The sequence below is a fragment of the Tamandua tetradactyla genome, chromosome 5, assembly GCF_023851605.1.
Source record: "Tamandua tetradactyla isolate mTamTet1 chromosome 5, mTamTet1.pri, whole genome shotgun sequence".
Classification (NCBI taxonomy): Eukaryota; Metazoa; Chordata; class Mammalia; order Pilosa; family Myrmecophagidae; genus Tamandua; species Tamandua tetradactyla.
Genome location: NC_135331.1, coordinates 48980771 through 48996186, shown reverse-complemented (window position 1 = coordinate 48996186; position 15416 = coordinate 48980771). Strand labels below are relative to the sequence as shown.

The window sequence follows — 15416 nt, the reverse complement described above, 5'->3', positions numbered from 1 at the left end:
AGGCCGTTCCAGCTCTCGCATATCACATTCCAGCAGCTTACAAACTAATACAGCCCCCAAACTGAAGTTTATGACAATATACACTGCACTGAAAAACAAACAGCTACTTGTGCTAAACAGGGCCCCTGAAAATAAATACAGACATTACTGAACAATCACTGACTCTTTTAAGGACAGAGAAGGCACATATGTCAAGTTCTCAGTAACCAAAATAAGACAAAGGGAAAAGGTATGAAATGAATTTTAATGTTCAACACTTTTTTTGTTGCAGAATTAAAATCATCGAGAACATTTTTTTCTACTGCTTTCCTTCAGACCTTGGCATGCTTTCATGACCGCTTTAGAGAGAAACTTTTCCACCGATTACATTCTTCTCTACAAACATTCTGACGCCTCCCCCCACCCCCTGGGAAACAGCCCATCAGGAGGCCTTTCAAATTATGATTTAAGAGATCAATTTATCTTAATCAATGAGACCAAATTCAAACCAGATTAGACTATTACAACTATGACTTGTGGCATCGCTTACAACAGTTTTTGTAGTGTTCGTTGTTGGTAGACTTCATTTGTGCAGTATTTCACATAGGGATCAAATGTGGATGCTGTGTGTTTTTCCACAATGTCACTTATGTCATCTATGAAGATATTATTCTGATGTCTTGCTTCCAGCTCTGTAAAGAATCTGAAAAAGGCAGGAAAATGAAAAGCATTTACACTTTCGTCCACATACTTTAACAGACCACAGATTATCCTTATGTAATGCTATTAGTCAGGGTTTGAAAATATCAGCAGTACATAGTACCAACTTAGGAAGTTCAAAAGATACAAGAAAAAAACTAAAAGACCTTTATCTATGTTTAAATCTATTGTATTAACACCTTATTGCTTTAGGCATTTGGCTTAAAACATTAATAAATTCAGGACAGTTCTCTGTCTTTAGGTACATTTTAGAACATACAGATTTCACTATTTTTCAGGAATTCTCTAGATATGGGGGAGGGTCATGCTGAAATATTTTATTGTGTTGAAGAGCACATGAGTAAAATACCTAAATAAGTGTTTCAAAACAAGTCTGAAAAAAAAAAGTCTGAAAAATCCAAAATTGTGGAACTGTAACCCATATCAAATTCTGAAATCTGTTCTATAGCTACTTGTTACAACGTACTCTGAAATTTATTGCTTTTTTGTATATATGCTGTATTTTACAACAAAAAATGTTTAAAAAAAGTCTGAAATAAACTTAATTTTGTGTCCTTCTCTCAGAATAAATAATCATATTACTTCAAAACTAATAAAATTCAAGGGATTTAAATATCCTCATAGTTTATTTAGACTGCAAGTTAGGGTTGCCAGATTTAACATATATTTATATATATAAAGGAGATTTATGTACTTTTCTGTATACATTTGATAGATACATACATTCTACATGTACGTACATACATATGGTATGTATGTGTGTGTGTGTGTGTGTGTGTGTGTGTGTGTGTATATATATATATATGTATAGGATACCCAGTTAAATTCGAATTTCAGATAAAGAATGAATAATATTCTAGTAGAAGCATGTCCCCAGTTTTGCATGGGACATCTGGGATGTCCTGAATTTTACCTGCCAAAACTAGATTGTATCCTATTTTAGCAAAATATATAAATCAGATATCTGAAATAGGTTTTCGCCCAGACAGTAACTACTCAAAATGTGGTCCACAGAGCTTTGCTCTGGGAGCTTATTAGAGATGCAGACTCCCATTACCCACTCCTCTAATCTGAATCTGCACTCTAACAGGGTCTCGAGAGGATTCAAATGTACATTAAGAATTGAGAAAAGAGCTGTCCTAGAGCATACTTCCTGAGCTGTCCAGGCTTTGAATGGTGGGCATGTCTATTAGAAAAATCTACCACACACACAAAATCTATCACTAAAGTATTTTCCAAAAAGTGTGACAAAGGTGAAACTGAGGCTAATTTCTAACATGGACTCTTGGGATAGTATGGCAGGGAAAATTTAGTTTTCAATACACTCTTTGAGCTTAAGCACTCCATACATCCTTGCACCTTGCCGGTTTGCCTCAGTAGACTCCATAATACAAATTTCAAGGCTAACTACTGAATGAGACAACAAAAATTTATATAAGATGATGCGTGTGCTGGTTTGAATGTTAGGTACCCCAGAAAAGCCATCTTCTTTTAATCCACTTTTGTGGTGGGGGTTTTTAATTAGGGGGTTTCCATGGAGATGTGACCCCACCTATTCAAGGTAGGTCTTAATTTGCTTACTGGAGTCCTTTGAGAAAGAGATATTTCTAGAGAAAAGTACAGATGCTTGGAGAAAGGAAACGCCCCAACAGGAGCTAGAAGGACCCCCACGAGCTGAGAAGGCCATTTCTGAAGCCAACCCAGGAAAGAAGACGTCACCGTGTGCCTTCCCAAGTGACAGAGGACCCAGATGCAATGGGTCTTTCTTCAATTATCCTCCAATTGATGTCTTAATGTGGACATTTCTATGACCTTAGAATTCTAACTAGTAACATAATAAATCTCCTTTGTAAAAACCAATCCACTTTTACTATATTGCATTCTGGCAGCTTTAGCAAACTGAAACAAGGAGTAGCAAATATGAGCTAATATTTACTCACACTTATATCTCAGCTGTTTCCAAACAGCATCCTAGTGTTCAAGGGGAAAAAAAAAAAAAGGAACCCATGAAGAGGCCATCTTTTTGTAAATTTACCTGTATCAGTGAACTCATTTAGTACAGACTGTTATTAGCATACAGCACCATATATTTTATTTTTGTAAAGTTTCTAAAGGAGCTTAAAAGACAAAGAAATATGTTTTAACTTACCTGGAAAAGGGAAATAATTACTCACTGAGAAAATACCTACATTTTCATTTCTTTTAAAAAGAATTTAGGGAAAGTAATCAACATAATTCCCATCCACAGATTATAATTGGCTTACTGGGCCTAGCCCTCTGTTTAAAATGGCAAGAGATAAAACTTAAAGCATACTTTGCTAGACTATTTGGCTTTCCTTTCAATGGTATCAGGGTTAATATACAAACCTAGACAGAGGGCCAGAAAACAAACAAATACCTTCCAGAACACAATCAATAGCTTCATATCACTTTGCTAGGATACAGCATATTGACATTCAAAATATTATCAAACCTTTTCCTGAAAGCTCCAGCAAGCTCAAAAACAACCTACTCCAAAAACCCTCACACAAACAAAACCATGTTTCATAAAGGACTTCAAGAAATTTGTGATATATTAGAAAGTCAAACATGATAAGCATAGATGTCACAGAGAGATAATTTTCTTGCATATAACTCGAAGTTGAAACATATGCAAAAGGGCTAGGTCGTAGAATCTTAAAACGTGAATCGAAACTACTCAGTGCCTCTTAAAGTTGCATATATGAGATGCATCAAGGACAGCAGAATTCTTTGAATATTAAAAAAAAATAGTAGCAACTATTACTCACTATGTCCTCCTTGCAAGCCCTGTCCTAATGTTCTATATATATATATACATAGTATACATATATATACACTAGCTCAGTTAATCCTCCAAAGGCACTTGTGAGGCACATGGTATTATTTCCATTTTAAATGTGGGGAACAGATGCATCCAGAGGTTCAATAACCAGACCCCTATATATTAGAGCACTGGGATGTGAACTGGACCTGTCTGGTTCCATAACTGGATACCACTTCTGTCTCTTGCCATGCAAAGACAATCTATATATGGACCATAAACAATATACTGACAAGTAAACATCACTTCTGGGTTATAAACCTGCCCTTGAACCAAGGATTTTCTTCTCTCCTACCTGTCACTGTATCACTTTTATTTTTAAACTGGACTGACTCTGTGCCAAATAACAATATATCAAGAAATGATAGTCCAGGGCCAAGAACTCATACAAAAGAAGATGCTATAATCTGAGGAAGTAAGTAATATGTCAAGGAGGGATTATCCCCTTAGATGAAAGCTGAGTAAGGTGATCTTTTTCCCTGCAGACACTCAGAGTTGAGTGGCGGGTAGCAGGCATGGAACCAATCAATTACAAGTCCTCTAACCCAGGTGTCTAACGGAGACATCTCAGGGCAGGAGGACTGCGTGGTATACAAGTGGAGAAACATGCAAGCTGGGTCCCTGGATACGACAACAGGGATGAGGGTGACATTACGGGGGAGAAGACGAACAGGGCACTGAGAGCAGAGGAAATACTGTGGGCACAGATCCCATTCAGGAAACTGGGCAATTCAGTGGGACTGAAGCAGAGACTGAGAGAGGAACAGGGAAAGAGGATGAGGTCTCTAAAAGCAAATTAGAGCTAGATGGCAAAGGCTTTCCTGCTTGCTGAGGAGCTGGCCTTCATCTGTGGACAAATGCCTGGAAGTGGTGAAGCGAATAAATCACTCAATCAGATAGAGGAATTGGGACAGATTTGGCAAGTGGACCAGGAAGGAGATGGCTGATCTGGGCAAGTCTGCCAAGGGAGAAATCAGAAGTGACGATACAAGCTAGAGTATGGATTTGGAAGCAAAATTAATAGAATTGAGAAACTGATCAGATGGGAAATCAAGGAAGATGCTGGGGATTTCAAGTCTAGGCCACTATCTGGGCAGCCAGGTGGCTACTAAGCCATTCATGAAGGCAGAGGACTCAGGAGAAGAGAGGAGAAGCAGGGAAAAGGAAGTTTAATTTTGCCTTGGGGATGGCTAATAGACAGCTGAAAATACTGTTAGTGAGAATCAAAGGGAACCAGAATTCTAAGCCCTATATACTCAGGATTAAGCTTTAGCTGGTTTTCAAACAGATGCAAAATATTTGTCATTTATTTTAACTCCAAATATTTTTTTAACGCAAGTTTTAAGAAAATGTTCCAAGAAAATTGTAAAAATAAGAAACCATTCATAAGGTCATTATCATGTAACTCTAGGAAATAAATATCTCAAAGGCAAATATCCCTTAGTTTCTTATTTTCAGTGAACTGTTAGCAGCCTGAAGGAACGCAACTATAAAACCAAAAACAACAGAAACTTAGCTTTATAATGAAAAGGAAAATTTCCTGTATCACTGTAAAAGGTTTGCCAAAGCACCTTGATTAAAAACAAGGTACTAATGAAATATCTACTTCTCTTACTTTAAGTAAACCAACCATTTTTCAATTTTGACAACAGCATAATTGAGACACAATGTGAAGTTTTCTATGTTAAATTTGGATAAATTTGCTTACTTTACTAAGTGAGCTGAACTATGAAAAGACCAAAGTATTACTGAAGAATGAGGTTTAATTTTGTAATCCAAAGAAGCAGCATTCTGGTTTGTGAAGTACTTCTTTGGAAGGACAACTTTTTAATGGAAATATGTACTTCACAGCTCTATAATTTTCCTATTTGAACAATACCTTCTTCACTTCTCTATAGCATTGCCAAGATGATCATGTTTCAGAACTAATCATATTATGTGCATAATCTTTTCCCATTTTTTTACCAAAATTCTAATTCCATGGCTAAATGTAGATTTCAAGAAACTATCCTGTGGACGAGAAAAGACTTCTCCCCTAACAAGAATCCAAATGATCCCTGTTTGCTTATTAACTCACCAACACAATCACACCCTTACTTCAAATGAGTGCTTCAAATTACCACAGCCATTGCAACTGAGCTCCACGGCTGACCAGAGGGTGGGCAGGCCACCAGCCACTCAAAATGAGTCTCCCTGGAGGTGGAACGTCAAAATGGTTCAACTGAAGCCCCTGTTTGAAGAAAGTGCTTCATGTCTGATGCAGAGGCTGCTCATATTCTCCAACATTTCTTACAACTTCAGAGAATGTATGTTCTTTAGTTTTTGTGTGTGGTTGCTTTACCAAGTGATGGGATGTATGCATTTTTGAGGGGGTTAAAAAAGCAACACTGAAGCATCCACTTCTGATATACTTAATAAATGTATGTTTTTATTTTTTTGGGTGCTGGGTCTGGAAATGGAACCCGGGTCTCCGGCATGGAAGGTGAGTATTCTACCACTGAACTACCTGTGCAGCCTCAATAGATGTTCTTTTGTTATCTTCAAAATGTGGAAATAATGCAGAATATCAACTTAGTAAAGCCGATTTTCTTCTTTTGTAGAGCAATCCAGCCCTCAAAGAAGTTATCTTAGTGTCACCTCTTTAAAGCTCAGTCCTACATAGGACTGAAAAACCTTTCTTTAATAGATAGAAAAGCCTTGTGTAGTAGATAGAAAAGACCTACAAATGTGAAATATAAATGCTCCCATACCATCATTAGCAGCCTTCTCAAATTTGACTTGAAATATAATTGGCCTGTCAGATAGAAGCATCCCCAAAAGTCCTTAAAAAGATGGTACAGTAAGTTCACCAATCCCTAAAGGAGATTTAAATTTATGTAATGCAGACAACAACTCTGTTTTAATCAATCACAGATAAGTTCTCCTCCCATGTGCCTAGCATGGTGCAGCAGGCTTTGGTGGATGCCAAGGAGCAGACAATGGGTAAATATGACCACCATTCACTGTGCCAATCCCAGCGCCACACACTGTACATACCCTGCCTCCTTCAAGTTAGTCCTCCGGTCTACTTCTGAGATGGTCAGTGTGCCCAGTTTACAGATAAGAAAACCAAAGCTGAGAGGGCTTTGGTCAAAACGCTAAGCGACTAGACCACAGTCTGAACTCGAGACAGAGCTTCTTTGAGTCCAGAGCCGGTGCTCTGCAAACCACGCTGCTGTCCCTGCTCTGATGTGCCTGCTGGTCTTGCTTTTCCAGGCCCTCCACTGAGACATCCAGCAAAGAAAGGAACAGTTGGAGCCGAAAAGGAATACATTAATTTCCAAGAAGACCACCTGTGGAACCAACTCAGCAAGTCAATCAAACAAATCAACATGGTTAAGACTTTCAAGGTCGAGTTAAGCAATGGCAGAGTCTCTGCAGGACCACAGGAGACCCAACACCCACAGTGGGTGCAGGTCCAGAAAAGGCAGTGGGTAGGGCTGCAGCAGGACACGTGTTCTGGACCTAGTGGACACAGCGTGATAAAACAACAGTCTACGGGTGCCTCGGTAAGCTCTCAGGAGTCGTTCATTTCGGCCCTCCTCCTTCCCCGCCTGCCTAGTGAACCACTACTCATCCTCCAAATCTCAGATTAAATTTCATCTCCTCCAGTAAACTTTCTCTGACCCTTCTGAGCTGGGTAAAGCTCCCTTGTTTGATGTCTTCATAAGTCCCCATACTTTCCTTTGGTGTGCGTACTAGGATGGTAATTAATTATATAATTTTTTGTTTGTTTTACTCTTTTGTCTCTTAGCAAGCTCGAGAGGGCAGGGGCTACGTCTGATCTGTTCACCACCACATGCCCAAGACCCAGCCACAGTGCCTGGAGCACAGGCATCCACATATCTGATGAATAAATCAAATTCATCGTTTTAAATAGAAAACTTGAAAGAGGAAACATGATCAAGGAATTTCATTGTATTATTATTTTACCAAAACTCTGCAACACCCACAAATCGGTCAATCTCTCTTCTCCCTTTTGCTTTACTTGCGGGTAAATCAAGTCAGCATATATTAACTGACTGCAACCTGGGTCCCCAGAACTACACTTGGTGCAGTGAGGGTCACCAATGAAAACGTGAACTCCCAGCACAGGCCTATTACAATGCTGTCAAGTGGGTTCACTAAAATAAGACCCTCCGGGTCCTGCCCAAGTTTCTTCAATGCCAGCTGCACTTTCTGAAAAACCTGCCAGACCAGATCGGCCCCTCCCCCACCAATTTAGGGAAGATTCCAGAGCAGCGAAGGGGCTCACCACTCAGCGCTCAAGCTGTGGCAGCCCAGAAAGTGGGACTCTGGTTAGCATCAATGCTGGGCTGTGCCCATTTAGGAATGGCATGCTTTCAAGGTATTTTTCCTTCATTACTATCCATCTGCCTAAAGTAAACTCAAATCATTTTGGACTCCTTCCTCACTTGAATGAGTTGTCAATCTACGTGGCTGCAGGGTCCCGCCAGAGTAGGTCATATTCACTTACACTGGAGACATTTAACATACCAGGCAGGTTTCACATGTCTAAGTTGCTGTTATATAATCAAATATCTTCACTAAACAAAGAAATATTCCAGATAAGTACCAGCAAACTATGTGCTGGAAATACTTTCCTAACAGCACCAACAGAACATTCTGTCCTCTACCAAAATGAATTTATATTCCGCTGTGGAGGAGTGAGAGTTGGAGTTTGTTGGTTTGGGATTTTTTTTTAGTGGTCATCTTGACACTAAAGATTGGCACCAATTTTTTTTTTTTTTTTTTTTTTGGAGGGGGTGGTGGTGCATGATCTGGGAATCAAACGGGGGTTTCGGACATGGAAGGTGAGCATTCTACTACTGAACCACCCATCCACCTGGCATCAATTTCTGAGTAGGGACAGCAAGTGCATGGTATACGTGCCACTCTTTGCTCTGATGCAGAATTTGTACTCGAGACAGCCATTATTAATCACTCAAAATTGCTGAGCAAGATAAAGCCTGTCGATAAATACTTTGTCAAACTACCATGAAAGGAAATGTGTCAATTTGACAAAAATACAGAGCTGTTGCTTCTCAATCAGAATATCCTACATCCTGACTTGGTAAAGCTCTAGATTTTTTCTTCAGCAGACTATAAGTCTTTTCACAGTCAAAGTTGGCTTTTTCCTCTTGAAATCTTATCTCTGGATTGACAATAAGGGGCTAAGGGATGAAATCAAATGCACTTAGGAATGAGAGAAAAAAAAAACACTCTAAACAAAAATGTTCTGATAGCCCTCAATTCCCCCTCAATCCCATTCTGATAGCTGTTGTTTGATCCTTAAAACCACCTAGAATGAGTTCTGTTAAAAGATTCTTAATCATCCTATTAAAATCTTTACGGTCAGCCAAACATATAACAGGAAAGACTGAGATGAAAGGATAAACTAAGGCTACTTCCAAGACTCTGTATCAAAGGTTTTTCTTACCCTTAATACTGCACACCACAGAACCCACTGAGGTATAAAATCTGGTACCACAAGGCATCTTCAATCCAAGGCACCCAACAAATCCAAGGGAAGGAACGTGCAGCCAGAAAGAGTGGCTGCACATCTGGGAGCCCCTCAAGACTTATGCACAGCTGCTAAGGCTCCAGTGTAGTTCATCCTTCCTCTCACAGATGGCGTACTTGCTAAAAGAAATATAAATAGGGCCAATCAAATATACCAAAACTGTATAAAAGATCTTGAAATTCTAATACCACTAGGTTGAGTTTTTGCTTTAAAAAAATGAGAATTCAAAGGATTTGTCATTTGCACCTTCTTCACAAAATTAAGGTGGAGAGGGGCCAGCTTCTCCAGAACATCAACTAGTTCTATCCCCTATCCCATATTATCGACAACCTCTTCCAATGTGAAAAAGTTAGAATGGCCAATAGCCCAAATAACCCTAAAGAGAAAGATCAAAGGAGATAATGGAGTTATGCAGAGACGGTAGGATTTAACAAACGAGCATGATTGCTGAATCATACTGATATTTCTTTTAGTCTCTAGTGTCTTGAAGCAGCTAGTAGTAAAAACCTGAAAATGTGCAATTATAACCCATACCAAACTCTGAAATCTGTTCTACAACTAATTGTTGTGATGTGCTTTGACACGTATTGCTTTTTGTATATATGCTATTTTTTTCACAGAAAAGGAAAAAAAGTCGATTGTGATGATCTTGTGAACCACTGATTGTTCACTTTGGATGATTATATGGTATGTGAATATATAATATATATCACTGAAAAAAAATAAAGTAAAAAATAAAGTGGAAAAAAAGGGGCCTGTTCCCATACTAATCTTTCGCATACTGATTCATTTCAGTGCTACTCACATGCATTCATTCTTATTTTAATTTCTCCCAGAAATCTGGATAACACTGTAATGAACCACAGAAAGCATGTGCCAGCACTACTATCAAAATATCCTAAGAAGACATAAATGTCTGTGAATGCATGGGCCCGGGATGCTCTGGGGATTATGTGTTTAATTATGGTTCTTACTTGAGCACAACTGTTCATTTCCATTTAATGGAAAACTCCCCCAAAATGCTACATATGTCCCATGAAGATTCCTAGGGCTTAACAAAGAATGAACACTCAATAAATGCGTTGAATGAATCAATGATAGATATTTACTATTCCTCCTAGTCCCAAATGCAAAAATGTCATCTTTCCAGGAGAGGAACAGTGAGTGATACTATGTTTTAATAACTACATTAAACCTCTAGGGCCCTATCGATGGGCATAGGCTGAGATGAGGCAGCACTGATTGGCTTTGGAGATGCCAGTTTCTCAGTTGCTGAAATCTAGTTGGCAAATATCACAAGTGGGTGTTTACTTTCCTTATAGGACGCTGCAATGCAGGGCATGTATTCTCAAGAATAGTTTCACTAATCCATTGCCTGGCAAAAATTCTTTGAAAACTGAAAATCTGGAAAAGGATTTCTAAAGAACTATTTTCCTTTTATTAGATTTTAGTTGTGTAACCAACTCTGCAAGCTTTCCATCGTGGCTGTGTTTAATCCTTACTCAAAGTAACTCTACCAGGAGAAGTGGCTGGGCATGTCGGCTCTCTTCATTCCTGCCTGGTTTTTTCTTTTCACTCAAATTACCTCATTGTATATATGTCATTTATCGTAAGCTGCCTTGAGCCTTTTATGGATACTTTTGGGGTATACATTATAAACAAACACATGAGGAAAATGGGGGTTCTTGGTTGCTGTTCAAAAAAAGCATCACAACTGAATTTATAGGATATTGGGACAAAGTCAAGTAAAACACAAAAGCCTTTCAGGCTGAAACCCCCTTTCCAATTGTGATTGTAGGTCATTCTGGAACAAAAATCAGTACAGGGGAGAACATTTTTCTCTACAGGCACTATTTTCAGATCCTTTTAAAGTAGAGCCCATGATATTTCTAATCAGAATTCAGTCAATTGGGAGGAATATTGTTTAAAATGAGCCCCAAATCTTTGTCTGTCAGTTTTTCCCATATACGTGAAAACGCTGTCTTCCTAAAAGAAAAGGAAAAAAAAAAAGCTTTCTATTGCTCTCATCAGTTTCATCAAAAAGCGAAAGGAACCAGGACATAGTATTTCTCAAATCTTCAGAGGTCAGTTTCCTAAGGCAACAAAACCCAAGGAAAATGATGCTTGTCAGCATGAGGGAAACAGAATACAATGTCCTTTCATTTGCAAACCTGCTCCAGTTTATGAAGCAGCTGGCTCCAGGGTGCCCCTTTTCACACAACCTTCTCCCCTTCAACTTTTATCAAGAATTTTTAAATTACTTTCTTTTAAAACAAAACTGAAGCATCAGAAGAGGATCTATGGGGTAAGCCACAGATCTCAAGTCTTAACCCGGCTTGAAGTGGATCTGGAAAAATGATACGCTTTTCTCTTCATTTACTAAAACAAAACAAATAACTGAGTAGTGGAGACCAGGTCACCCTTCAGACCAGCCATGGATAGTAATGAGCTCAAGAGAGACCTTGGCAATAAAGTCAAGAGGGACACATGCCAGAAAAAAGAAAGAAGATCCTACGGACCGATTACAGGAAAGCATGAAGGAATGAAAGGAGAATGTGTGGTCACTGAGCGTCCAAATCACTTCCTCAATACCAAAGGCTCCCTGTTTTTTCTTCGCCAAACTTTATGCTTTCCTCTTCCTTCTATATTAGTGTTAGGTGCTCTCTTATGCCATGTGTAAATTCTACTATATAGTAGTAATACCTTATAGTGGATACACTTGCAGACAAAATTCATTTCAAAGTTTATCACATTAAATATAAGGCTCATCGTGCACCATGACATGATGCCTTGGGAAAAGGCATTATTAAAGATATTATTAAAGAAGGCAGTCACAAAAGACCATATATTATATGATAGCGTTTATATGAAATGTGCAGAATAGGTGAACCTACAAAGAGAGAAAATAGATTGGTGACTGCCTAGGGCTGGGAGAGTAGTGTAGGGGAAAATAGGAAGTGACTACTAATGCGTACAAAGTTTCTTTTGGGGGTGATGCAAATGTTCTAAAATTGACTGTGGTAAAGGTTATACCAAACACAGTAGGCTGTATATTCTAAAAAGCAATGACTTTGTAATTTCAAGTATAAAACTGAATATATATATAAAATACATAAAAATATATTTACATATAAAAATTTATATAAATAAAATTATAATTGTATAAATTATTTCAATTCAGCTACTTAAAAAAAAAGATATAAGGAGGGCCAAATCAAGGCAGCAGCAAGGGAGACGGACAGAAACGGTAAGAGCATCTATCTACTACTTTTGCTCACGTATAGAAGCTCTCTTTTTCTACTTCTCTAGATAGTGGATTTTGTGTGTTCAAGTGATTCTTATGAAAAGTCTCAAGAATTGGAAAGGAGAACTGTTCTGGTTGAAGCAAGGTCAGGAGGCCCAGGACCCAATTTTTTGGCTTCCCTCTCATCCAAACTGGCAGACCCTCAAGTGTCTTCAAGGAATTACAGACCTCGTGGACTCAAACTGAAACCACTTTGCACATCCAAAGGGCTGAGAGCCCTGGGAATGTTAAGCAACGCCTATTATAGGGCCAAGGAGAGAGAATTGAACCAAATTCCTCTAGTCATACCAGGGAATTTCAGATAGCGTGCTCATACCAAAGTCAGCCCTGCCCCATTGCACGACCTGGTAACCCAAGCAACAACCCTTCTGCATAGTCATCATACATGACATCCTAATAAGAGTTAATAGTGGGTTCACTTACACACAGCTAATGAAGGTTTGCTTTTATGCTCTCCCATAGAGCCCTCAGAGAAGTGCAACGAAGACAAAACAGACAAGGGTCAAAATGTCCAGAAAATCCTTTATATCCCTAAATCATACCTATCATTTGATCACAACCAAGGTGCTGGCAATCTTTTAACTTTTTAAAAATATTGGTGATTTTAGAAGTATGAAAGATCTTATCCTATTCCTTTAAAGAAACGTCTGTATTTTAAAATCGCCATATTCTGCCATTAGCTGATGCTTTATAAATCATAGTCGCATTTCATCAGTGTATGCTATTGTTTTATATACACACGTCTTCGATCTCTCCCATTTTTCTACCAAAACCGTAATTCAAAAGCACACATCTTCTTCAATGGGTTCTGTGGGGTATTTTTTTCCTTCTTTTTCCCACTTCAATCTACTTTTGTTTTATTTTTTTTGACAATAAACTTTATCTTGTAGAGCAGTTTCATGTTTATAGAAAAACTGCACAGAAAGTAGAGATTTCCCATGTACCTCTCCTCCCACACAGTTTCTCCTATTTCTAGTATCTTGCATTAATGGAATACATTTGTTAGAACTGATGGCCCATTATTAGGTAAAGTCCATAGCTTACATACAGAGTTCACTTAACGTTACACAATTCTTTAGGTTTTGACAAATGCGTAATGTCATGTATTCGCCATTACAGTACCATACAGAATAGTTTCACTGTCCAATTTATTTATTTTCTTCCCCCTTTACCTCACCATTCCTAGCAACCACTGATCTTTTCATCTGTCTCTAGTCTTGCCCTTTGCAAAATGTCATACAGCTGAAATCACAATAGTATTTTGCTTCTTCAGACTGGTTTATTTCACTAAGCAACATGCATTCAAGACTCCTCCATGTCTTTTTGTACATTTTTAGGGGTTTCTTTTTATTACTAAATAAAATTCCATTTTATGGACTCACTACAAAATTATGTATTCATAATTTTGGCAATCATGAATAAAGCTGCAATAAACACCCGTGTTCAGATTTTTGTGTGGATATAAGTTTTCAGCTCATTGGGTAAAATACCTAAGAGTATGACTAATGGATAGTATGGTAAACCAATTTGGGTAAAATACCTAAGAGTATGACTGCTGGATCGTATGGTAAACCAGACTGTCTTCCAAAATGGCTGTACCATTTTACATTCCCACTAGGAATGAACGGCAGTTTCCATGCTCCATATTCTTGCTGTCATTTGGTGTTCTCCTTATTTTGGATTTCATTCATTCTAACAAATGTCACTGTATCTTGTTTTAGTTTGCAATTGTATAATGACATGTGATGATGAGCATTTTTTTTCCACATGTTTATTTGACATGTGTTTATCTTCTTTCTGAGGTATCAGTTCAGGTCTTCTGCTCATTTTGTAATTGAGTTGTCTGTTTTATTGCTGGGTTTTAAGAGTTCTTTGTATCTTTTGGATACAAGTCCTCTCTCAGATATGCTGTTCTGCTGGCTTGTCTTCTCACTCTCTTAGTGTCCCCCACAGAGCAGAAGTTTTTGAGTGAACTCCGATTTATCTTTTTTCTTTGTTTCATGGATTTTATCAACTTACTTTTTAAAGAACTACCAAGCCTCCCTCTAAAATCCCCTCTGGTTCCATCATCCCCTTCCTCTGAACCCTCAGTGGGGCCCAGTTCCAAAGCAAACTTCTAACTATTGGCTTCTGTTTTGGTGTGCTAAAGCTGATGAAATGCAGTATACCAGAAATGGACTGGCTTTTCACAATGGGGATTTATTAGCTTATAAGGTTACAGTCTAAGGCCATGCAATGTCCTGAGTAGACATCAACAAGATGATACCTGGACTCTGAAGACTAGCCGCCAGAAAGCTTGGGTTTCTCTGTCAGATAGCAAGGCATATGGCGACATCTGCTCGTTCTTCTCTCCTAGATTTTTTTGCTTCAGCTTCTGGCTTCTGCATCTATGGCTTTTTCTCCAAACTTCTCTGGCTGTTTCTCTCTATGAGCTTCTCTCAATTTCATCAGTTAGCTCCTGTATGAATTTTATCCCTTATAAAAGACTTCACCAAGGGGATCAAGACCCACCCTAATTGAGGCAGGTCACATCTCAATTGAAATAACCTAGTCAAAAGGTCCATCCTTCATAGGTCAATACCCACAAGAATGGATTAAAAGAACATGGCCTTTTATGGGGTACATGACAGCTGCAAATTTCCACAGCTTCTAGCCACATGACTACCATTAAGAAAAGCCCACAGATGCCTATCTCATTTTGGTTCCCCCATTTCACCCTCTCAGCTACTTAAATACAAGTCTAAATGCGTAGCCTACCCACATGATGCTCAACAGTGTGTCATAGGTCCCACTGTTACTCTGTAAAGCCTGAAGTGACAATGTCACTGGAAAATCTTCTTTTCACTGCTTGCTAAAGATGTTAACCCAAGGTCACCGTAAGTATGTGGCTGACCAGGATATAAGTGGCTGGTTTGTAGAGAGGTGATCACTTGCAACTTTCACGTATTTTGTCATTCTCTAGCTGTGCTTCCCCTTTTATTTTTTAAAATTAACCTCTTCAAGGTCAA

General features: G+C 38.6%; 1 protein-coding gene across 2 annotated transcripts in view; it reads right to left on the bottom strand.

Moving 5' to 3' along the window:
• The window catches only part of ARHGEF26 (Rho guanine nucleotide exchange factor 26), a 181717-nt gene that overhangs the window by 76522 nt on the left and 89779 nt on the right, over nucleotides 1-15416 (bottom strand). The window contains exon 6 of one of the 2 annotated variants that reach the window (XM_077160830.1): nucleotides 533-682. In XM_077160830.1, the coding sequence (XP_077016945.1) occupies nucleotides 533-682 (150 nt within the window). Of the gene's footprint in view, nucleotides 1-529; nucleotides 683-15416 lie in introns of both variants that reach the window. The other variant, XM_077160829.1, reaches the window with a different exon arrangement.